The following is a 26,264-nucleotide window of genomic DNA, read 5'->3' on the forward strand; positions in this document are numbered from 1 at the left end:
AACTGTCAAGACCATTGTGCAGATGAGGAAAATCAGAGCTCAAAATAGTCAAATAGCTGATTCCAGCTCACAATTCCAAGAAAAAATAAGAGCTGAGACACCTAACCAATGTTATTCTCCCATAGCACCCTGAGGTCATAAGCACATTGGGATCACTTCTTTTACAGTGACCCAGAAAAAGCAAAAACTCCTGAGAAATTCCTCCCAAGAGCCTCTCTGTTAAGGGCCAGGTTCTTGATGGTACAATGTCAAAGAGGCAGAAGGCTTGCAAGACCTTACATGCCACTTGCTTCCCACCCCCAGCACATTTAGATCCCAGCCACTTGATTCTCTTGAAAAAAGTAAAATCTGATATCAGTAAGCTTTAGCGCCTGGGGGGCAGGGAGCTCACACTCTTATATTAACATCTGAATACACAGTGACAACACACAGGAGTGTGAGAGGCAAAGAAGTAGACAGGAAGGAGAGGAGAAGAGCAGAGGAGCAAGAGGAGGAGATGGGAAGAAACTACGAGAAGAAAGAATAAAAAAAAGATGAGAAATAGCAGAAAAAAGAGAGAGAAGAAAGACAAAAGTTCACAGCAATATAGGGTTAAAAAGTCTTATTCAAAAACCACCAAGGCCAACCCCAAAAGAGGAAACCAAGACCCAGACAAGGTAAGTGATTTGTACAAAGGTGGGAGGTGGTGGGGCGGGGGTGTTAAACAAGAGACAAATGAAAAATCTAAAAATTAAAAGGGCACAGATTAAAGGAAGCCCAGGTTCTCTGTATGAGACTATTTTAAAAAAAGGAAAAAAATATGAGAAAAGCCACCAGGAGAGAAATAAACAGGAGAACAGAGGCTGGTGAAGGGGAAGCCAGGTACAGGCAGCCAAGGAAATAGGAGAGGAGAGTGAAGACTGACACTCACCCTCACAAAGCTGGCAGGAAACCATCCCTCCTCATCGTCGATCTGGCCCCACCACCAATCCTTGTTGGAAGCATCCAAGACTTTGATGACGTCGCCAGCTTTAAATGCCAACTCCCGGTTGGCCATGGTGACGTGATCCCATACTGCCTCAGCACTAACGATGGAATCTCCAGTGATCAGCTTAGGAGACAAAATGAGAATGTGTTCAGTCCACACAGCTACCTTGCTTGCCCCTTCCCCCACCCACAGAGCTCTACTACTTATAGAGAAACTCATATACTCAAGTGGTGAGAGATAGGGGTGAGGGGGATGGCACTGGAACAAAAGTTCCATTAGACCGCAAGACAAACAATACTGTCAACTCTCTGTTAGCCAGTGCATAGAATGACCCAGAATATGAATATGTACTACATATGCCTCATGTTTTTTATCCCTAATCATGAACTTCTCCTGTGCAGAACAAAGAAAGTTCCAGTCCATCTCTCCTTGGTGCTTCAAGGCAGCTCTAGGTCAGGAATGGGTGGAGAGGCTGAAAGCAATGGCTAAAATGAGACTCAAGCTTATTTGCTTTCAATTCCCTGTGCTCCTCCCCCTTTCCTCCTCCTCATTGGAACTGACCAATTGAGAGTTGGTGGTACATTATTTAACCCCACCGTGACCCTCCTCCTGGGGTAACAGACCATAACATTCCTCACGCATAATGGACCCCAGTCCTGCAGCCTCCTCCTCTCACTCACACATGATGCCATCCAGAGAGGTCATGGGTAGGAAAGAATATGGCTTTCTATGATGCCTTGCACCCAAGAAACTCAACTTTAGCACACATTCTCTCAGTGATTTGTACAACCATCCTGTGAGATACAGTAGGGGGAGAGGTCTGGGTTGAATTCTGCATTTGATGGATGGCAAAACTGAACAAGGAAGTGATGAGCTGGAGATCAGCTGGCAAGGCAGGACCTGTGCATGGAATGCACCCTAACCCTGCTCACTAGACTTCATGGCTAGCAGGACTGGGCTCCACACAAGAGCAGGCAGACATCTATTCCACTGCCATACCAGCAAACAGACATTCATGAAACTCATCTAAGCACGGTGATAGGGATGGGGTGGGGGTGGGGAGGTAGTCTGCCTCTCTCTACCATCCTGCTCACTGTGTTATTTGTTCTTTTTCCCTCAACTGTTCCAGCTTGTATGGGCCATCAGTCTTCTCAGCATTTGGGGTAACAGATTCCAGAATAGAGAACACATGGCCTATCAGGCAAAGAGACTCAAGCACTCTCTCCCAAGCACTGAATTTCTGAACAAGTCCTCTAGAAGTCAGCTTTTCCATCAGCCTACTTTGCTCAAGGCAATAATGGCTCCATAAGACCAAAACTAAAACAACTTTAAGACAATAGAAATAGTCTATAGAATATACATCCTGTCTCATATATCTGCCCTCCAACATGCTAGCCACAGAATAACCCTAGGTTCTCAAAATAAATGCACAACACATACGAACACATATATATGAACACACACACACATACACACACGCTGATCTTTGACTTAAGTTAACATGTTTTGTTCAGGTCCTGCCAGATGCATCTGTCATGGCTTAGGATTCATCTTTGTGCCTTCCACAGAAGGTAAGGCATAGGGTGAGCTCTTCAGGATAGATAAAAAATAAATTTCCAGCAGGACCTTTCACAACACCACCTTTCAAATACCTCATGCTTTACGCTTTGCTAAGTGTTTTCACATCTTACATCACTTGATCCTTACGGAATAAACTGGGCCTCACTATTACCATTCATTCATTCATTCATTCATTCATTTTTATTTTTTGGGACGGAATCTCTCTCTGTTGCCCAGGTTGGAGTGCAGTGGCGCAGTCTTGGCTCACTGCAACCTCCACCTCCTGGGTTCAAGCGATTCTGGTGTCTCGGCCTCCCAAGTAGCTGGGACTACAGGCACACGCCACCATGCCCAGCTAATTTTTGTATTTTTAGTAGAGATGGGGGTTTTTCCATGTTGGCCAGGGTGGTCTCAAACTCCTGACCTCAAGTGATCTCCCCACCTCAGCCTCCCAAAGTGCTAGGATTACAGGTGTGAGCAACTGCACCTGGCCATTTACCTATATTTTAAAGATGAGGAAACTGAGGCTCAGAAAGGTGACCTAGTCCTTCAGCCAATAAGACAAGTAATACATTATGAAGCTGGGTCTTCTAACTTTGTGTGCTCTTATAATTATCAAACTGTACTACCAATGTCTACTCATTATCTATACTGAACTCCATCTATGATATCATAAGCCAGTTGGCTCCTATTCTTAAAGAACCCTACAGGAGATTTACACAGCCACCTTTAATCATAGGTGCCCCTGATGCTGAGGACGTTCATTTTTATGTTGAACTTGCTTTCTTCCAATTGTACTAAAAGTCAATTTCTCTTTGTTTTGGCCTCAGTGAAGAAAAAGAAAAGCTGGTCACTGGCTTACTAAAGTAAATTTTTAAAGAGAAGTCTCCCCTCTCCTGGAAAAGATGGGTCCCAAGTGGGCATTGTTAGAACTCAGTAAGCACATACAGCCCCAACCCAGAGCACCATTAAGACCTGTAGTTTAAAGCTATATCCATAGCTTTTTATCAAGGGTCAAAGAGTATCTCAGTATCAATTACCAACCTTCTGCTCAGGACACTATCTGTGGTGCTCTTTGAGGTCTCCCAGGCCCAGATCTGGCTGATTCCACTGTCTATACTTTTTTACTTTGCAGTCTTCTTTTCAGGAACTCCATGCCTGGCTTTTCCCAGAAGCAGATCGCTGACTTTTGTCCCCCATTTAGTCCAGCTGATATACCTGGGCCCTCAGGTCACAAGGCTCAGCTATACCCTGGACAAAGCCAATCTAGGACCTAGTGGTCACAAAAACAACTAACCAACTTGCAAGCCTGTTGTCAGGGCCTACTTAGAATCAATGACTGTCAGAATTGGACAGAATTTTAAAGATCATCACCTTCATGCCCTCATTTTATAGATGAGGTTTAACAAAAGTAACTTGCCTACAGTCATCAAATGGTCAGCCTCCTGGACTAGTGTTTTTTCTAACATAACACCACAGAGAGGGAGTACAGGTAGAAAAAATAATCTGAATTTAAGACCTTGTTATACTACTAGCTAAAGGTGTAATGATAATTATGATGATGTTAGCTAATACAGAGCGCTATTATGTCAGGCACTATTCTAAACACGTTATATACATTAATTCATTCAAGCCTCACAGCAGCCCTTTAAGGAAAAACTATTACCATTCATATCTTACAGATGAGGTAGCTGAAGCTCAAAGAAGTTAAATAATTTGCAGTTCACACAGCCAATAACTATTGAAGCCATTATTCCAGTAGAGGCACAGTCTGGCTCTAGAGACTCTGCTCTTAACTTATAAACTATTCTGCCTCTGGGTCCCAGTTTCTTCACCTATAAAATGGGGATAATTCTACTCTACCATCTGCTTTGTAGGGTATAAAACACTGAACTGAGAGCTGACAGGTATGTGCATGGAGGTGAGAGGAACGCTAATCCAGAAGGTGTTAACAGCTGTGTGGGTCTTCTGTGTTCTCTCCTCACAAACACAAGCAGGAGCAAGGGGATGTTCCTCCCTCATCTTCTGAGTTGTTTTGAAAATGTAAACTAAACTTAACCTGGAAATTGGTTCCAAATCTTCCATTTGTGTACAGAATTAACTTTTAACTTGCCACAATTTTTGTTAAAATGCACTTTGCTCTGCTCATCCATCTTCCATCCAACATTCATTCATTGAGCTCCTACTGTGTGCAGGGATCTGCTCACTGTGACTCAGCTGCAGTCCTTACCTGAAGAACAAAGGGTTTCCAGGTACCAACAATGCATATCTTTCCAGCAGGACGCAAAGGTGGTTTTATGGGCACGCATACCTACCTTCGATTCTGGGCTTTACTACTTTAGAAAGTAGCAATGACAATAGGAGGTGAGGAATAGAAGAGGAGTCAGAAAGACAAACTTAAATGTAATTGTCAGCATGTAATTATGACATCTAGGAGTATAATTTCACAAAAGCCAAAGAGTTTCTAACTATACAACCTTGGGTCTCAGTTTTTTCATCTGCAAAATGGGGGTAATAATGTTTGCCTCACAGGCAGGGTTATAGAGAGGGTGAACTCAGATGGTGGATATACAGTGCCTGGCACGTGCTGGCCTAGTACAAGACTTCAGAGAAAGGAGGTTGATTACACATGGGTATTGGGCTATAGAAAGGTTTTGTGTGGCAATGAAGATAGCCCTTAAAGAATGGGTAGGATGGTACCAGATACAGAAGGAAAGGGAGGGGCATTTGAAGCAGAGAAATGAGATTAAGCCAAGTCTCAGAGAAGAAGACTGGGAAATGTGATGGTGAACAAGTAGTGGAGTTTGGAGAGGTTAGGGTTGGGAAAGGGGAGTGGAGGGAGTGACGGCTAAAAAGGTGAGTGAAGTCATGTTTGAAGGACCTTGAATTTAGTTTGAGGAAAAGAAAAAGGTCAAAGTTAATTTTTGGGTGCAAACGTCAATTAAAGCATAGGACAAATTAGGAGGAAATATTGGCTTGGCTTTGCAAAAGAAGTGATGACAAATTTTCTCTTTAAGGTGTTAAATATGGGGGACCAGCAGGACATGCAGGTGGGTGGGAAGCTCAAGAGAGATTAGGGTATATATACAGGTTTGGGAATCAATGGCCCAGAAGAAATTGTGAAAATCAGAGTTTGCCCTGGAAAAAAGTGCTAAGAAGGCCAGAAGCCTTGGGAAATCAAGATTTATGCTTAAAGATGGAACGTGAGGTAAGGAACAGAAAAAGAGCTACATAAATAAAACTAAAAGAAGCTGTTAGCACATCATTAGGATACAAAGGAGCATGATCTCTCAAAAGTCAAAGACAAGAGTTTCAAGCAGCAAGAGCTCATCAACATTATCAAATGGTACAGAGCTATAAAAAAGAAAACCAAGAAAAGGCCATTTGGGAGTAGCTATAGCAGAGATTATATTCTCTATTCCCAAACTGGTTTATATTCCCTCCCTGCCAAAATCCAACTGTTACCATCCTTCATCTTGCAAGTCTATCATAAAGCCAGAAGATGGTGCAGCATCATTCTAGCAAGGTACTCAAAGAGCTCTGAGCCTTAGGACAGCACTACTGTGGCTTCTAACAAAATAATTTCCAATCCCCAGGACATTTCAGAGGAAGCACTAAATATAGGGAAGCTCTTGCTCAGACTTACAAGTGAGTGGGACACATAGTGTTTCCCACTCCCACATCAACAAAACTTTTGGACATGAATAAGAGGATGGGGAGGGTTAAGAGTCCTGCATTATGCTTAAAGACAGAATAGGATATTATTTCTTTGTATCCAGATTTCCGAAGACAATCCTAATATCAAATATTCTATCTAATTGCTCACCAAAGTAGATATATCTGTTATCAGCTGTCATGTGCCTTGATTTTTAACCTAGAAATATGATTGCTATACCCTGGAGGCACTGGGAGTCTGAGATCTAAGGCTGGTCTCTGTGACCAAAAAAAGGCATGTGTGTTTGCAGTGAGCTTGGGGTGGCCAGTGGACCCTTTCAGTGGGAACAAAAGAAGAAATGGAAAAGACAGAAGGAAAGTAAAAGAGTTATAAAGGGAAGGACGAAGCAAGAGAAGCTTATACTTGTAGAAAACATATGCTGCAAACTGGATAAAGGGCTTTCTTTTGTGATTTCAACCTCTATAATTCTCCAATGTAAGCATTAACATCTCCATTTTTACTGAAGATGACTTGTGAGATAAAACAAGTAACCCACAGTTACCCAGTTAGTAGAGGTGGTGGAGCAGATTTCAGTCTCCAGTTGGCCTTACTCTACAGCTTTGCTATTTGCCAGTCCCCCATGGAACCAGTCAAATGGCAGGGAGGGGGACCAGCTCACCCTGTGAATGACCTACAGCAGTGATTCTCAGTTCCTCAGAGGGCTTGTTAAAACCCAGGTTGCTGGGCCACATAGGCCTTGAGTATTGATTAGGTAGGTCTGAAGTGCAGCTTGAGAACCTGCATTTCAAATAGATCCCCAGGTGATACTGATGCTGCTGGTCTGGGAATCACATCTGGAGAACCACTGCCCTAATGGACTGTCCTAGTGTAGGCCCTACCCTTGCCTCTTCTGATGCCTCATTCTTCACAGATTTCCCCATGCCACACCATATGTTGTGCTCCCTGCCTCCAGCACTCCCTGCCTATCTACAAGGCCTTCCTCAGTTGTTGGTAAATGTCTGCAAAAGGGTATTCGGGGTCATGTAAGCAGCATGCCTAATGTCAGGCTGTGTTAACACAGGAAAAAACTTGGGATTATGGCTGTCACCCAGTCTTTTAGAGCCATGCCACTTATCTACAACTTCTTGTTCTTCCCCTCTAGTTCAACAGCACCACCCCCAAAATAGATATTTAATTAGCCGTGGTGGCTGTCAGAAATATTAGTGTTTTAATAAGAAGAAGCAGAAGGGAGAATGGGTTAAAAAATGTGAACCTCACATGTATGGAATAGCAAATATGCCAATTGCCATGAAGGTAGATGAGCTGGACCTGCCTTCCAAGAAGCTCCATAGGAGGAAAAGGAGGGACATGACAGGGGTTTGCCTATGAGGTTTTCTCAGGTTGGTGTCTGCCCGTATCCTCTCAGAAGGCCCCTTTCTCCTGAACAGCTAAACTTGGACAAGAGCAAATTATTTTCCCTTGCTCCCTTAAGCATATCTAAAACAAGCTGAGATTTTATGCTCTCTCCTGAAAAAGCTAGATTCCTTTTAATACAGCCTTGAAAATGCTCTGGCTATCTTGCCCAAAGTGTTGAAGGATAGTCATCCTCCCTATTTTTGGGAAGGTGTGAACCAGGCTGCCCCAACAACAGCTATGAGGTACCATGGTGTACAGTAAAGACTCAGATTGGCTATTGGAAGAAAATCTGCCAGTAACTCACCAAATGATCTTGGACAGGTCCCTTTCCCTGTCTCAGTTTTTTTTTTTTTTTTAGATAGAGTCTTGCTCTGTTGCCCAAGCTGGAGTGCAGTGGTGCAATCTCGGTTCACTGCAACCTCCACCTCCCGGGTTCAAGTGATTCTCCTGCCTCAGCCTCTAAAGCAGCTGGGATTACAGGCATCTACCACCACACCTGGCTAATTTTTTGTATTTTTCGTAGAGACAGGGTTTCACCATGTTGGCCAGGCTGGTCTTGAACTCCTGACCTCAGGTGATCCGCCTGCCTCGGCCTCCCAAAGTGCTGGGACTACAGGCGTGAGCCACCGCACCCAGCCTGTCTCAGTTTTTTTACATGTCAAGTGACAGACTGGAACCATACAGATGACCTCTCAAGTCCCTTCCAGCTCTGGTATTCTACTGAGGCTAACACTTACTCTGCAAAGGACAGGGATGTCATTATTGCAGCTTAATTCTCCTCACCCTTCTTTGTGCTTGATAGGATGCTTTTACTGCTTTCTGCTCAAAAAAATGAGAACTTTTCCTGAAGATAACTCACTCAAGCATTGCTGGCAACACAGTCAGACTACCTGGGAAAATTGAGAAGTGGGCTTCCCACTTAAACCCTTGACTGCCGCATTCAAAAGTCAATAGGGACCTTTGCTTTTTGTTCTCTCCACTTAGTTCTTCAGATAAATCATCCTTCTCATGACATCAGTTCTCACTCACCTCCAGTCCCATATTTCCTACTGCCTGCTCCACATTTCACTGGATGGCCTGCTACCACCTCCAATAAAATGCAAAATTCATCATATTCCCCCATTCCCCCTCCTTCTCAATTTTTCCCATTTAAGGAAAATCTTCTGGGCCTGCTATTTCTTTCTTCTTCATGTCTCTCCCTCTCAGATACAACGCATTCTCTTCATTCCCACTGTCTCATCCTGGTCCTCATCAGCTCAAACTGTCTCCCAACCGGGTTCCTTGGCCCTTACAGGTCTGTCCCTTCCTCAAGCTATGCCTTAATGATGCAAATCTTAAAGCATTTTTGCTAGTATCACTCCTCAAGCTCAAGAAGCTTCAGTAACTCCCCACTATCTCAAAGCTCTCCTTAATCTAGCCTCATCTCTGGATCCAACCTTTACCTCTAACAAGGCAGGGGCTTTCCACCACTCTTGCCAAAATGAGTCTCTTGCATCCTTCTCATGACATCAGCTGTCACTCACCTCCAGTCCCACATTTCCTACTGCCTGCTCAACATTTCACTGGATGGCCTGCTACTGCCTCCAATAAAATAATGATCAATCCTACTTCTGTGCCTCTGATTTGGCCATATCCTTAGCCAATGGTTACACGTAGCAACACTGGGGCCAGGCTGCTTCTTCCTAGCTGTGTGATTGTGGCCGACCTACTCCTTAGTCCCTTCTCTGATGACTCCAGGCTGTATCCTCTCTCTCTCTTTGCCTCTTTCAGTAACCTTATCTACCTAGGATAAGCAGAAAACAAAAATTTGGAAGAGTTATTCAAGTTGCTGACCAGAGTGTTATTCTTCAAATAACCAGAGTATATACTTCTGAATGATAGGTCTAAAACATAAGCTTAATCCATAATGAACAATGTGTATACTCCACCTGAAGTTCTGACTTGAGTTCTAAAAGCAAGCAAACTCTGAGGCAGAACACAGCAATAGAGTAAGCATCTCTGTCAGGTGGCAGAACAATCTATGGGGCCAAGGAAATTGTTTACATAATATGTACCCAGCTGCCCTATATGCAAGTCCATTGTTGCCAGGATTTATTGCTAGGTGGCTTCTATGGCAGGCCAGTTTTTGCTAAAGATCTGCACTGGTGCCCAGTGATCACCAGGGAAAGAAGCAGAGATAGATGCTAGGTAAGAAAAATCCCACTGTGAATATCAAAAACATCCCAAGAATTGCCTTTTCTTTTCCTCAGGTTTTAACATTTTGCACTTGATTGTTTCCAGTTTCAATGTGGGTGTTGCTATTGCCCACAAGTAAATAATTTCATTTCTTGGCAGAATAATTAATGCACTCAAGTGATAATGACTCTAAATATGCTGAATGGAAGTATGTACATATATTTTTTCATGACACAAAATCATCTTTTTCCTAATTTGTGAGTCATTACACATCAGTTTCCTTCAATATCCCATTATACTATCCAGTTTTCACTTTAACAAAATGAAAGATCTACTGTTCAGCCACACCTGGCAGACACAAAAGGTAGGCCTAGATGGGGTCAGCCTTGAGCAAGACAGACCACCTGATCTAGAGCCCAATATGAACAGTGGTCATAAGCCGATTCACACTTTCCAGGACCTTTTAGGACATTTTAGCTTGCAAAACCCAGAGAAGCCCCTTAGGGCATGATGCCATCCAGAATATTTTCTCATTGAGGCTAATAACAAAGAACAGCTTCTTCCTGCACTTCTTCCAAAGGAAGTTAAAAGGTGATCTCTGCTCTAATGGTGACCCAACAGTTGAGAGAAGGGTTGTTGCTTGCTTGTCTGGACCTTAGCAATAGATGGTAAGAAACCCAAGCCAGTAGCTCAGCCAAATGGGCCCAGGAGTTTCTGAAGTGAGACCCAGCTGCTGCCTCAAAGTTCACAATGTTAAGAACTTGGTCTTGTTTAGAGAATGATCCCCTTTAAAGAAAATGCAGCCAAATGGGCCAAGGATTGCACAGATCAGAGAGAAGACATGTTTCTGAATGGCCAACCTAGATGATGTTGGCTAGAGAAGGTCCTATATACTACAACAGCTCCCAGTCTGATAAACATTAGTTTGTATCTACAAAATATCTTGGAAACAGGAGTAATTGTCAAGTTATTCTGGGATATTTTGGCACTTCTGACGCATTACAACACTGTTTCTTAATGTGAGGTCCACAGACCCCTGCTCAGAACCACCCTACCATATTTATTAATAACAAGCAACCAGAGTGATTCTGAATCACGTGCCACACTGAAACCAACTGTCTTAATCTTTCTGGGACCAGAGAGTTTATATTGCAGGAATTTCCTCTTATTGCACTGGGCCACTCAAAAGAAACCAGAATCTCTGGAACTCCAACTCTAGGCTTATCCTTCTTGTGTCAGATTCCAGAAAGGCTGAGGAATTACGGTGGCCTGTCGGAGAGGATTTCTCCCAGCCTGCCTTGAGAGACTATTTGTTTCTGCTCTGTTCCACCCTCATTCCCGTCCCAACCTTCAGGCACTGAAGCTACCACTAGTTCTAACAGCAAGTCCTAGCAGCATCTCTCTATGCTATAATCTGGAAGAAATTTCCTAGAGCTGTATTAAATCTCCCCAAGGCAACCTCCAATATTCTAAGAGACAGATGGTTAGTAAAAATAATAATAATGGACTCAGCAATGCCCTCTCCATGAGTTCCTGAGTCAGAACATGCCATCTCAAGCTTGAGGTTACCCTGACCTTCACCCATCTGTTGAGCCAGCATGGGTCTTATACCCAAAATGTTCCTGCCCTGGGAGCCATGCTCGTCTTCTTGGACTTGGTGTGAATGCCGAGCTCCAGCTACCCACTGGAGTCTTTTGTTGCCTTACTACCCTGAGATATGGGAGCTGACCAGGACAAACCTAGGGAATATGCAGGGATGCTCTAAGAGCCACAGATCCCTTAGGCGACCTAAACTCATCTTAAGGTCTGCATCTGGGTTCCTGAATTTCTTCATGTAGTCGCCTTAGGACCAGTCCTGGGAGCTTTAACTTTTCCTGGACTACGACTTGAAGCCAGGCCTTGGAGTTTTCTGGGCAGGGGTGGGGTTCCTTTGTTTCCAGAAGGTAGGAGGAGGGGGCTAGAACTACATGAAGAATCTGTCCTCCATGACTCCCACATGCATGGTTCTATACTCAACACCACAGGCAGAGGGTGGGTGGGCAAGGCAGAGAGAAAAAGGGAAATTCATTTTTTATCCATTTGTCAGATGTCGTGTTAAAATCTTGTAGAGAAAGGAGAGCTGAAGGTAGCGGGAGGAGCAGGGGAGGAGATAGGTTGGAACTAACGGTCCTAACGTCGTTAAATGTGACCATCTGGTTTACAGTGACAAGAACAGAAACAACATTTAGTTAGGAGCACTGTGACCTGCTCCTATATCTAGAGATGAAGCAGGAAAAATAAATATATTTCAATTAACTGAAACCACCTTTACGTCTACTGAGCATGCCCAGCAAGGACACAGGCTTACAAAAACTCTAGACCTTGGCATACGTTTCCAAAGAGAATGTAAGTATCTCCCAGGGAGTTTTTACAGCCCAGAGAGGACATCTGCATTTAAACAGCCCATCAAAAAGTGGAAGATAGTTTCCAGTGGTGCAATGATTTCCCTCTACCTATTGGCTCACTGTGAGAGAAAAGACATCCAGCCAAGGCCAAGGCACCTAGCAATGCCTCTAGTCCATGTCAGAAGCCTTTTATGCTCAGGAATGGACTATGTTCTCCTAAAAAAGTCTAGCCCAGTCCTGGATGAGGAAGTGGCAGAGGGATCCAGTGAGCAGCCATTGGGTCAGGCCCCAAGGGACTCAAACTGGCTGAGCTGGCTTCTCCTCAGACCTTGAAACCAAAGACTTAGCCAGAGGGATACAACGACTAAACCTAGGCTGCCAGAGAGGACAAAATAGAAGCAAAATCAGACACACCCTCAAAGCTCAGAAGGGATGGCACCAGGTCTGTGTCTACAGGAAAAGTGGTTGTGCTTGTAACAAAACAATGTCAAGTAGGTTCGCTAAACTTATGTAAGGAAGCATCTACCAGTCTGGGCTAGGTGAAAGTGGTGGGGGTAGAGAAGGGAAGGAAACCAAGGCAGCTGATAGACGGATAAAGCATCTAGTAAGGTATCAGGGCTTGAACTCCTTTTAACTGTCTCAGCTCAAGAGCCCCAAAGGCAGTGGATTCTTATACTCAGAGGTGGTCAGGATTGGAGATTTCCAAGTAACTAGTTAGCACGGCTAGCTCAGTCCTCCCTTTCTTACAGGTAAGAAAAATGAGGCTCCAATGAGAAAAGCTTCCTAAGGCATCAAGTTAGTTAGCAGCAGAGCTGCCAAGATTAGAAACCAAGCCTATAGTCTTAGAAGAATGGTAGCCAATAGTTTTTGGATCATGTACCTCTAATGTTAAAAACAAAAATACAAACATTTAGCTATTCTTGTCACAAAAAAGTAATTCTGTGAAATGACAGATATGCTTCACTACAGTAACCATTTTACTATCTATCTATATTACAATATCATGTTGTAAACCTCAAATATACACAATAAAATTTATTTTACAAAAAACGAAACAAGAAACACCTATCCCAATATTTAAATACTAATGTAGTATGTCTTTTATAAAAAAAAAACTCCACAAAATAGAAATTAAATAACAATGAGATTAACAATTTAATATATAAAGAACTAATATTTTCTCCCTAAGTCTCACCTTGGAGGTTACCGCTTTCAACATTTTCTGGTGCTCTTCTCTCCCACTGCTCTATAGACATCATCCCTTCAGTACTAAAACCAGAACCTGACTTTCCCTCCCTGCTCAGGGTCCCAAACAGGTCTGACCCTGAAGATTAAAAGATAAGAACACTTCAGTATGAAGGATTAGTAAAGATACTTCCAGAATCTCCCCCACGACCAGATGGGTTTTGCTAAGGAATCTCAAATTCAAATTCACACTAAAATGCAAATGTCAGTAATAAAAACTGGGATGGGAAGAATGAGCTCTAGGTGTAGCTTGATTCTGGACTTGCTGTATGAACTTGGGCAGATCCAGTGCCTCTCTGAGCCAGCTGTATTAAATTATTTCAAATGGAAAGTTGACGTCATCTTTGACATATGCTGCTGCTTTGCTTCTAAAAGCAGGTTTTGACAGGGGTGGGGCGGCCCCCCCAAAAAAATGAAACAAGGAAGTCAGGAGAGGGATGGGGTGGAATAAAAAAGGTCAGAAGACAAAACCTGAGTATTTCAAAATTTTGCCATGGGCTATCTCCCACTCAAAATACAACTCCAGTACAGGGATGGCTTTTGGGTTCCACTGGCAGAAGGAAAAACACTGCCTCTTCCACCCAGTTCAGACCACTGGGTTCAAGCCACCCAAAGCAGTGTCTATGAAAATATTAAGTTGCACTTCTTCCATCTGCTCAGAACATCACAATTGCTAAGTTGCCTTCATATTCATGAGCTCACTGGACCCACCCAGAAATCCTGGGGATAAGCAGAGTGGGGATGAGTTGTTCCATTTTAAAGGTAAGGAAACTAATTCGTGAACAAAGGAAGTTACCCAGCTATCCCAGGAGCACAGAGGCCAGGAGAAAACCTAGATCTACTGGCGCTGGTCCAGTGGGGTTTTTTCCCTAATAATAAAAAATGGCTAACATTTATTGAATGTTTACTATGTGTCAGAGACAAATCTAAGTTTTTACATATAATAACTTGTTTGATCCCTAGTTTAAAGATAAGGAAACCAAAGTTCAGAAAAACAATAAAGTAACTGTTGAAGTTCATAGAGCCAGAATCCAAACCTGAACCCAGACAGTTTCCCTCTAGAATCAGTGCTCTTAACCTCTATTTTCCACAGCACATCTTCACATCCCCAAAAGGTGAAATTCAACGAAGTATCAAAGAATCTCCAAGGCATAGCAAGGTACAGAACAATATGTGTTGTATATTACCATAAAAAAGAGAAAGAGGAATATATTCATATTTGTTTATACATCCACATAACATTTTTCTGGAAGGACTCATTGGTGGCCTCTGCAGAGGGCAGGGAGTGGAAGGGAGACTTTTCACTGTGCACTCTCTTGGACCTTTTGAATTTTGAAACATGTGAATATATTTCCTATCCAAACATAAAATTTTAAAAATAAGGTATCTATGGTCAAAAGAGATTAGGAAACTGCATGGCTACTTCTTGGCAGGGCTGTGCCAGCTAACCTTTTCCTATTCACTTCTCTGGGCTCTCAAATTTGAAGAAAAGAAAGTTCCTCTCCCCATTTTTCCTGAAGCACTGCATTTCCCCCACCCCACTTCCCTGCCCCACTGCTTATCCAATCCCACAGAAGACATCCCTCAAAATGAATACTGTAGTCATTTTGGAGGTTTGAGCAGCAAAAGTGAAGATAACAACAGATTGGATTAGGCTCCCACAGCCAATCAGTGGAAGATAGGAAAATAATGCATCAGCAGCAATACAAATGAAGAGAGACACAAAAGCCCTTTTCCTCCAATGCCTGCCCCTCAAGGCCTGAGCTCATCAGATTCCTCCATCTCTTTCCTCTCACCATTCCACTCAATGTGTCACCCCTTCCCTCTTCTGGGCTCAGAATAGCAAAAACAAGCAAGCTAGAAAGACTCCAGGAAATCTGACTGAACATGAGAATCTGTGGTGTACAAAGGAAAACCACACTAAGGGAGAAAAGGTAAGCCCAGCTGGGTTTTAATGTCCTCATTGAGGCCAGGTGAAAGTCAGCCCAAATGGTCTCCAGAGACACTCCCAGTTTTGGTTCTTGGATTATTTCCATAATCTTATCCCTCAAATATTAGCACAATCCTCCAGAGATCAAGGCCCTCAAATATATTTCCTTAGATCCCTTTCAGCCAACCCCTTAGGCAGGTCAGGGGTACCCAAAAAACTGTGAGGAGGTGCGGGTGACCAAGGTGGATTTTGTGCCTCCAAGTATCCTCCTATTGTCTTGAAGTGGCTTAAACCGGCAGAAGGATTGCTTCTCACAACAGCCTAACATCTCCAATTCTTCACTGCTTCCAACATGCCGGAGACAGCAGGACATGAGCTGCTGTGGGAGGGATGAAGGGTCAATCAGTGTGTCTCTCTTGGGCAAGCAGGGAGAGTGCTGGGTAAAGCTGTGCCCCAGAGAACCCCCTGTACTGCTTGTCAGAGAAAAATCTAACTCTCTATATATTTACTTAAGTAACCTCTGGCAGATTCCTTTAGCACTGGAATTCATTGGTGGCAGGCCAGGGCCAGAGTACATTGGGTTGGGAATCTGAAGGCATGGCTTCTAGTCCTGAATCTACCACCACCTAATCCTGCCACCTCAGACTTGTTTCTCTTTTCTCTGAGCCTCAGTATCCCCATTTGTAAAATGGATATAATAATGCCTTAAAAGAACGGTATGGGAAAGGGGTAGAGAAATAAAGTGAAGTTTCTCAATTACCTCCAAACTATGTGTAATTACAACCTGGATGAAATCTTAACAATCCAAACAGCAGGAACACATGTTCAACATTTTACAAGACACTTTTCACATCCTATGTCACAATGAAGTCTTGCACTTAAAACTCTTATGAGAGACTACAGTTAAGCCCATTCCACAGACCAGAAAACTGAGGGTCAGGAGAACTTTGCCCACAATGTGTGCAGCAGGGGGAAACTTGAACTACATAGTCTAGTTTCTGACCTTCTCCCTCTCAGCAAACCAGATAAAATGGCCATGAGCACAAACACAAAGAGGATTCTCTTAGAGCCAGAGCTGGCACTCTAGGCTGCCTCCTCTGGCAGGTGGCAGGTACAGGTGACCAGGTCTTGCATTTCCTAGTTTAGGAAGAAATCCCTGCTCCTGATGCCTCCCCTTCTCTCATTACCTAGGAGATTCCTGAGGAGCCAAAGCTACATGACCACCTAAATGCTGCAAATCTGTTTTCTTTCCCAGAATGACTGACCTGGCATTGAAAAGCATCTGTATACGTGGGGGTAATCTCAGCATGACTTTGACCAACCTGACTCCATGAGGGTGTCTTCTCTTGGCTCCTTTTTTTGGCCTTTGCTGTCTACAGCTACTCCAATAGGAGTCAGGTCCAATTGTTGGCAGGAATTGAATCCAGCTTAGGGACAATGATGATGCAGCTTTATGCATGGAGAAAAGTGTATCTTCAAAACATTTTCTCAACTCTTAGCCTAGCTGAGCCTTTCCATCATCTAAGGGCAATACTGGATGTTTTATAAATAAAGCAAGTAAGACTCAGACAGCAGAGGGGAACGTGACTGAGACACACTGTAAGAGGCAGAGTAGCAACTGAAACTCATGTTTCTTGACCTCAAAGCCAAAGCTGAGAAATGGGCATGAGGCTGTTATAGTTAATAGTAACCCAACTGAGGCTCTGAGGATGCTGCTCCCAGGCAAGCCTGGTATTCCCCAGCTACGTGTCCCCCTGCTTCCCACCCTTCACTCGGACCCAATCTAGGGCCCTGTCTTTCCAGCTTCAGCCTTAGGTACCAAGGACCACAAAAGGCTTCCCCAGGACACCATGACCTGGTTTCCAGCTTAAGGAACTCTAAAAATAGCAGGTATTCATTAGTGGGGCCAGATGACCCAAGCTGCTGTGCCTAGGGGCTAGGTTGTGGTCATTAAGGATGAGGCTGGTCTCAGACCACCACTAACCCAGGAGAGGATGGGCCACTGCCCAAAGGGATCTCCCGCTTATGCATCCTACCACTTCCCCTCACACCCTAACACCCACAATTTAGATATCTTTGCTCTAGTCCAGACTGTTATTTCATTCCCAAGAAAGATGAACTTTAATATCCAGTGACTTTAGGCCTTCTGTGACATTGCTTCATAACCATATCACTCCACAATGGTTTGTAAGTGAACTGGGGGATGAAGGAGCAGGCTCAAGCTTTCTGCATTGATCAATCCCAATTTGCGTTTTCCATTCTTCTGCATCTGCCTGTTAACTCACATCTGAGGGCTCTGCTCTGAACCCTGTTTACCTTACAGAGCCTGCTACAAAACATGCCATCTTGAACATCCATTTTATTGCTGAGCATACTGCCCTCTCAAGTCTAATTTCAAGGTTAAAGGAGAGCCAGAGCAAACTTATGGAGGCCCACCAGCTGGGACCAGTTCCCTGTCATGCCCACTTAGGAAAAAGTGACAGCTGGCTGGCCCTAAGGGAAGGATGTGTTCTGCATCAAAATATGTCCCACACGGCTGTGTGGAGCATGTGGATATGTCCCATAGGTGTGTTCAAGTGTGACTCAACACTCAAGTGTGGAGTGTTGTTTGCCCAAGTAGTCTTTAGGAGTGTGTATCTCAGGTATAGGAGTGCATGTCCTGGGTAACAGTATATCTGAGAGTGCATCTCAGCATGCCCCATATGTATGTGGGTGCACAACTGTGCCTTATATGCATCCATGTGCATTCACACATGCAGATGTGTACAAGTATCCCTCATGTGTGTTCCTGTGTGTGTATCCTGCCTGTGCTGAGAATGTGCAAGTGTGAATATTCCTCCCATGTTTAACTGAATGTGTGTTCCTCTGTGTGTATCCTGCCTGTGCTGAGAATGTGCAAGTGTGAATATTCCTCCCATGTTTAACTGAATGCGTGTTCCAAGTGTGTTAATGTGAAAATATGTTCCAGCTGTGTGTCCCATGTGTGTCCCAAATACATCCCATGTGTCTGAGTATGTGTAAGTGTGCATCGCATATGATCTATCATGTATGTGTATGTGAAGGTACGGGCATAGAGCATGGATAGACAGCAAAGCTGAACCAATTTTCTTCCCCATCAATTTGTTTCTAACAGCTTTCCTTCAAGTCTGGGTCAATCTGCTCTTAAGCAGGACAAAAGACCTGGGTTCAAATTTCATCTCTGTCACTTCCTGAATGTGGTAATCACAGGTGCTTTTCCCAAGAGGCTTAGCCACCCTTCATTCATCTAAAGAGCCTCACAAATGTAAGGTAAATTAGCCATTGGCTGACTAGAGAGAATAGGCAAAGATCACGGACAAATTCTGAGACTCTGGGCAAGTTCCTGCCTCTCCTTAGACCTCAGTTTCCCCAGAAGTACACTGAAGGAATGAGCTCAATGCTTGGGTTCCTCTCACTGTTACCCAGTCACTTCTCAGCTGAAGTACTATGGACAAACTCTGCTTGCTCCCCACAACACCACAAAGAATCAGTGTGTAGATATGTGCACGTGGATTAGCACCTGCAGATGTCTCATCCCAGCTAGGCCCCCTCTAACCCTCAGCAAGCTATTGGTTGTCTCCCTATTCTTGTCATTCCACACTCATTTTCCCAGTGGCCTGAACCAACTGGAGTAAAAGGAATGGCATACAATCTCCACCAAAGCCCAGGCAAAATGACATGTAGTTTATCCAAATCATTCTTCCCCATCCTTTGGGATGACCATAGAAACTGGTAATGGTAAAGAGCCTGCTTTTAGGATCAAGGCCCAGTCTTTAAGAACATGGCCAGATAAACCCACAAAGAGAAAGCGTCCAAACTAAGTAGGTCACCAGAGACTACAGAATCTGGGGCCACTTTTCTTCATTTTGAAAGGCCTCTCATGTATCCCTGGACAATATGATATCCAGATGAATTTATTGTAGATCCAGTAGATGCACCAAAATACCAATTAATGGTTCAATGCCAACCTATCCAATTATCCAGTAGCATATGCCTACTTCTTTCTTCTATCTTGATTAACTTTTGTAAAAATGCTTAGAGCCAGGTGTGGTGGCTCAGTCCTGTAATCCCAGCATTTTGGGAGGCTGAGGTGGGTGGATCACTTGAGGTCAGGAATTTAAGACTAGCCTGGCCACCATGGCAAAACCCCAACTCTACTAGAAATACAAAAATTAGCTGGGCATGGTGGCGTGCAGGAGAATTGCTTGAACCTGGGAGGCGGAGGTTGCAGTGAGCTGAGATTGTACCACTGCACTCCAGCCTGGGAGACAGAGCAAGACTCCATCTCAAAAAATAAACAAACAAACAACAACAACAAAATACTTAGACAGAAGCAAACTACAGAGGGAATCTTAATAAATGGCTTGCCTAGAGACACTTGGTACTGGTGAGTTGATAATACCTAACCCTATATACTATGTTCTTCCTAGCACACCACTGACTTTAAGATGCAGTACTGACCTGAGTCAATCAAAGCAATTCTCTGAGCTTCAATTTCCTTAGCCATAAAATTGGGAAAATAATCTTGGCTTTGGCCACCTAATAGTGTAATGGAGAAAAGAACATGTGTCAGGAGCAGAAGACTATACAATAGTCTTTATCTTCTTGTCCTGCCCCCAGATCAGTGAGATGTTTCCAAACAAAATAATGCGAGTATAAGTGAAGAGTGTTGATTTGTTCTACACAGCTCATTGGGCAAGAACCTGCAATTTCTAAAACAGTTTTTGATCATATCATGAAAACCCAGTAATCCATCACAAATCCTAGGCAAGGATCCAGGGGCCAAGAATTGTTTTTTAATTGCCATGTGCCTAAGTGGTTTATGGCTTGATGGACTTAAGAAGGTGCTAAATAAAAACACAATTAATTTTGGCTTTCTTCCAAGTTCCTCTTTTAACTTTGCAGGAGATGAGGAGAGACAAAGTTAGTCTGCTCTTCATAGCAACAAGTGTGTGACTGCATGGGAAATGGAGCTTGGGATAAATAAAAGAAAGCTTATTTAAAAACAACAACAACAACAACAAAAATCAGAAAACAAAACAGCTTTCCACCAAGCACCCAAGACATGGGCCAGGTCACAGGGCCTTTCTTCTTCCAAGGGAGAGAAGTAAAAAGAGTCCTCCAAAAATGACAGAGAGAAATGAGGGACAGAGACAATAGGATTTGTTCAAGGTCACACAGCAACTGACTTCACATTTGCACCTCCTTTTTACTCATGTGTACATCTTCCATTCAACCAAATCTTTATAGAGGGCTTACTGAGTGTCAGGCCTCCACTGGGGCAGTCACCCACAGTTCTGCCTGAACTGAAAAATAACAAACTCCTAGTTCTGTGACACTTTGCTTTCCATCACACCACACAGGTTTCCCAAACAACCCTTGGAAGACCACAGTGGCTTGCACATCTTGTAGGTCCAGGAATTCACATCCCTGCATGGCAATGTTCTAATTCCAGCACTACTACAGATGTACTACATTTCCTTGGGCAAGTCCTTTTCTTCTCTGGACCTAGTTCCCCAGCTTCCACAATGAGGAGATTAGAATCAGGACAGCTCCAGCACCTATTTTTCTAGAAAATATAGCTGTCTGCAGTGACTTTAAGTGGCACTGTAACTTCCAGAGCTGAAGCCCAGAAGGCCAGGCTAGAAGCAGCTATGTGACAATAAGTCTTTGAACATTCTTTTTCTCACCTGTGAAATGGAGATAATCTCTGCCCTATCCACTTCATAGGGCCACAGAGAAAATCAAGTGAGACGATGTACAAAATCCACTGAAAAGTGTAAGACTGTTCAAGAGGAGTAGTTAAGAATCAAGTGAGTACCCACTAGCCCCAGTTGCTTTCCTTTTAATCCAAGTAGAGTGTAAGTCTTCCCAGGCAGTTCAGTCTAAATTTACAAGACATGAACTTCAGCTGGTTGCATGCTCCAAAGGAAATTAATAAATCCCTCAACTCCCTTTGGATCCTAAGCACAAAGCAATCTCATCATTTTGCTTTTGTTCTGAGCCCTCCTGCCACGCAGGGCTTATCAGAGCCCCTCCTAGAGATGCCTAGCTCCTCCTCTGCCTCTATCCCAATGCCAACGCACCTACTCCCCAGCCTTCTTGCCATCCTGCACAATTCACAGAGGGAGGAGGGAGAGAGTGGGTGGAGGAGAGGCTGTGGGAGGTTTAGCTAAAAGTAGCTACTGCCTTTAGGCACCACACTCTGAGGGGGTGGGGGGTGGGCTCTTAGTACATCCTTCCTGCAGCCAGCTGGGCACGGAGGTACATGGCTTTCCTTTCTCTAATGAAGGCAGGCAGGCGGAGAAATCAGCTGCCAAAGCCATTCCCAGAGCTAGCTATGGATGTGCAGTGCTGGCCTCCTCTGGGCCCTGAGGGTAGATGGCCACTCACAGGGCTGCATCTACTGCTCTGCCTCAGGAGAGCTAATGTGGCCTTCAGGAGACTCTGTGTTCCCCTCATCCCCATCCTACTCCCTGGAACTCCAAGGACTACTAACAGGCCTGCTCCCTCTCCAGGAGGTTATATAAAGCTCTTGTTCTTCCAGCCTCTCGTCAGCTTGCTCTCTCCAACCAAACCTGAAAGAGCATTCAGGTCTCTGATCCAGCCAAGGGAGCACAGAGCCAGAAACCTATAGGGGAGGTAGCAAGTTACAGCAGGCAAGAGCCCTATCTAAAGAATCAGAATCCCAGAACCATCACTGCAACCTTGGACCCATCCCTTTCCCCTCCTGTGCCTTAGTTTTCTCACTTGTAAAAAAAGGAGTGGGGGCAGTGTGTCGTACTAGGCACTTTAATATCTGCCCCTAAGTGATTCTCTGTAAATCCTGGCCACTTAAGTGAAATACCCACCCCCATCACACAACTCCATCCCAGGATGCTCTATCTCCCCAAGCACTATGGCTGGGCTTGGCAGAGCCATCTCCACTCTTCTAATTCCAGTTCCCCTAGTGACCAAAATCTGCATACGCAAGATGGTTGCCTGGAACTTTAGACTCTGTCCTCCATACCTGCCCCATGCCCATTTCAACCAGACCAGCTGTGCTTTTTCCTGTTTTATATAGAAGCTTCTGGCTAACATTCCATTTGAGAACACAGTTCTTCTACTGAAACCACTCTCATTTTAGTGACGTGGAAACTGACACCTAGGTGGGAAGGGCCTTGATCAAGATCTGGCAGCAAGGTAGGTACAGAGCCAGGGCTTAATCCTAGGGCTCCTAAGGCCTTTTCTTGTTTTTTCTCCTACTGCAAGTCTGCCTTCCATATGCTATCCTTCTGCCATGCATGTACAACTTTCCTTCTTCTCTGCTACCAACACTCAACCTTGGTGCTCAAAGATCAATGGCCAGTTCCCATCAGGGGCCTGGAACTAGCACATAAGAGTGATAAGGGCAAGAGAAAAACTGGCCTGAACACATCCCTCTCTAAACCTTTTTTCTTCCTCCACATTGCCCCTTTTGCTCCTTTCTTCAAAGCTTCCTCCTGAATACTGCTCTATGTCAGTAAAACCCCTTTAATTCTCAGAGTCATGACTGCATCCTGACCACAGAGTCCACTATGCAGGCTATACCAGAAGCACTGCAGGATGTGGTATCAAGACGCCTAGGTTCTAGGCCACTAGAACTACCACTACCACTAGTCACTACCACTACCTGTTTGACACTGAGTAAGCTGCTTAATCTCTATGAGCCTCACTTTCTTAACTACTTTTAGGTTTGAGGAAGAAGCCTATGAAATACATAGGAAACCTTATTTGTTGAAATTCTTATTAATAGAAGTAGTATTATTAACCAAGTGAATGGCTACTTAAAATACTGCAGGAAGGGGCTCTGAGCTGTCAAAGCAATCCATCTTTTTCAGACCTATGAGACTGGTATTATATCTATGAGAGGCAATTCTCAATTATCCATGACACATCTCTTTAATAAACAGAATCCCAAACTGGCATACCCTAGCTACTCAATTCACTGTACCACTTCCTTCCCTGTTTGGCAGCCAATGCGTGTTCATACAGTCTCCTTTCCTGCTTGGCGGCCAGTGTGTGCTCAAAGAATACAACCCAAGTTCACTTGTTCTAAAAGAAACCTAAGCCAAGTATAATTAAGAAGGCAAAACTGCTATCCTTAAAACCATTCTGTGTATTCTAAACCTGCTAAAATGGATCTCTGGATTACCTGCTAGATTTAAATAATATCTGTACTCGTGTTGATCATTAATATTAATCACAAAATAAGCACATATTGTTGGAGCTAGAAGAAATCTTTGAAGTCATCAAATCCACCTAACCTTATTTTGCTGATGAAGAAAACCAAATTTCAGAGGAGAGAAGTAATTTGCCTGAGGTCACTAGCAAATGAGCAGAATCTTCCCCATCATTACAGCAAATGTGTAGGAACTGATTTTTTTTTTATTCCTGAAGTGTTCAAACCATCTCACAGCTGATTATTTTAAATACAATTAGGTCTCCAGACTACTCATTCCCTAGGGTTGATTCCTCCTTTTTAGAGTGAGCACAAGCCCCTGGGACTTATCGAGGCTCCCACAGTCCTAGAATAAAATTTCACCATCTGTGAAGCTTGCCTAGTCACATGTGTGATAAGTCAGACAGGCTGAGCTAACATTTCCTATGAAGCATTCCATAGCAGTCATTCTCACCCCTGGCTGAACATTCCCATCACCTCAGGGAACTCTTAGAAAAATATTGATGCCAGGAAACCACTATGACCAACTCAATCAGATCTCTCCCAAAGATTCTAGGAATTGTTGTTACTCTTAATATTCCAGGTGATTCCAATGTGCAGCCAGTGCTGAGAACCACTCGGTTAATGGAAACAATTAAGCAAAACAACAAGAGAAACATACACAAAGAATTTCCGGAACTCTTTGAGCACAAAATATATTCTGTTTTAAAGCTAAATCCATTATGTCCTGCTTTTTCAAAGAGGAGAAAGTAATACACAGAAACTACAGTTGTAGTACTGACCCTCAGCCAAGTTCTGAACCCAGTTTAGAAACATTTGCATTGTAGGCACAGAAAAAAAACAAGAAGCTCTGGAGCCTGCAACCAGATTTACCATGAGTAAGAGGCCAAGTAACTTATACTCCTTTTTCTGATGGGGCTATCAGTTTGGCAGATGCTTGCTATGAACCTAGCATATCCTGATGCCCACAAAGCATACAACAAACCTATCGTGCTATGTTATTCACATTAACACCCTGGTAGGATAAATGCTGGCACAGCCAGGTGCAGTCTGCACTGGTTGACCAGATACATACAAAAATTAACAAGTCCCAACTCCAAGAGGGGCTCTGGTGAGGTGACAGAAGAGCTAGCATTAATCATATCATAGTAAACGTTTCTTTGAATCAACGACTCGAATGCCATTTATTTTGTGTTCAAATAATGCAACACTAGAAGAGGCTGCTAACCTGTTGTGGGACATGAAGAAAAAAAATAAAAACCTCCCAAAGGCTAGAACAATAGTCCAACCAAACAAATAGAATTTAACTGATGCAGTGCTAGAAGGGACTGCTAATTTGTAGCACAGCATGAAGAAAAAATTTTAAAATCCACAGAAAGCTAGAATAATGGACCAACATATCAAGATAAAGTGTAGCAAGTTTGGTTCAAAAAACCCTGAAGTGGCCAACTTCACAAGAGAGTAGAGGACTGGACTAGACAGTAAATGGTTTGGACCTACATGCTCAAAAGGCTAACTCTCAACCCTGGCTGCACATTTGAATCACCTTAGGGAACTTTAAATTAAAAAAAAAAAAAATAAAGCTCCCTGGGATCTAGCCCATGAAAATTAAATCAGAATCTCTCAGATAGGGGACCTGGCATGGGTATTTAAAAAAAGCTTCCCAAGTGATCCGAATGTTCAGTGAGGGTTGAGAATCAGTAGAAGGCTGCATTATTAGACATTTCACAGATAAAACAAAGTTCTTTTGCACTTGATCTCAGTCAGGTGGCACCTAGAGTAGCATGAACAGTTCTAGGCGGCAGATTTTTAAAGAAATATAGAAAAATAAGTGTGCTTCAAAGAGAAGAACAATTGTATTAAAACTACAGTTCCTTGAAAACATTCTGTATTTTAGGCTTCAGCAATTCACACTGGCCTTTCACCTTGAAGATCCCAAATAGTGAGTTTTCATAAAACTAAACAGAACTCTTTGATGCATATTCAAGACAAAAAGGCATTTTATAGAATGAAAATTCTGAGCAAAAGTGCTATACAAACGAAAGTTATTAACAATGTGAGTAGCTGAGGAAGCTAGTATGACTTCAGGGATGACTCCCAAATCTCCCTTCTTTCTTTTGTTTCCTTTTCTTTATTTTTTTTTTGGGACGGACTCTCGCTCTGTCACCCAGGCTGGAGGGCAGTGACATGATCTTGGCTCACTGCATCCTCCGCCTCCTGGGTTCAAGCAACTCTCCTGCCTCAGCCTCCCAAGTAGCTGGACTACAGGCGCATGCCACCACGCCCGGCTAATTTTTGTATTTTTAGTAGAGACAGCGTTTCACCATGTTGGCCAGGCTGGTCTCGAAATCCTGACCTCAGGTGATCCACCGGCCTCAGCCTCCCAAAGTGCCGGGATTACAGGCGTGAGCCACCACGTCAGGCCCTCCCTCCCTACATTCAACATCACACTAGCTAGGAATGACCAACTCTGACTCTCCTCTCTATTTGAAAGGCAGACCCACTCCCATCCCAACAATCTTGCTGACCTTTACTTTCCTCATCTGTAACACTGGGAATTACAATCATCTCTACCCACTTCACAAGGCTGACGTGATGCTCAAGTTAGAAAGGATGTGAAATTCCTTCATAAACGCTATAGGCCCATGCACTGATAAGGAGTTATTAGTATTGTCATTACTGGACTGCTTCCTGAGCCTTCTCTCCCCTCTATG

The 26,264-nt window shown here is 43.6% G+C and overlaps 1 protein-coding gene and 1 long non-coding RNA gene across 16 annotated transcripts in view; one reads left to right on the top strand and one right to left on the bottom strand.

Annotated features, from left to right (window-relative positions):
* ARHGEF9 (Cdc42 guanine nucleotide exchange factor 9) overlaps nucleotides 1–26,264 on the bottom strand; it is a 149,461-nt gene that overhangs the window by 87,408 nt on the left and 35,789 nt on the right. For 11 of the 15 annotated variants that reach the window (XM_019019513.4, XM_055376962.2, XM_031005848.3 and 8 more), the window contains exon 2: nucleotides 911–1,090. The exons of 3 other annotated variants lie outside the window; for them this stretch is intronic. In XM_019019513.4, coding sequence (XP_018875058.1) covers nucleotides 911–1,090 — 180 coding nt within the window. Of the gene's footprint in view, nucleotides 1–910; nucleotides 1,091–3,571; nucleotides 6,615–26,264 lie in introns of those variants that run through there. One more of the 15 variants, XM_063702955.1, reaches the window with a different exon arrangement.
* Nucleotides 1–26,264, top strand: part of LOC134757911 (uncharacterized) — a 280,826-nt gene that overhangs the window by 69,423 nt on the left and 185,139 nt on the right. The window lies entirely within an intron of this gene.

Source organism: Gorilla gorilla, chromosome X (assembly GCF_029281585.2).
Source record: "Gorilla gorilla gorilla isolate KB3781 chromosome X, NHGRI_mGorGor1-v2.1_pri, whole genome shotgun sequence".
Taxonomy (NCBI): domain Eukaryota; kingdom Metazoa; phylum Chordata; class Mammalia; order Primates; family Hominidae; genus Gorilla; species Gorilla gorilla.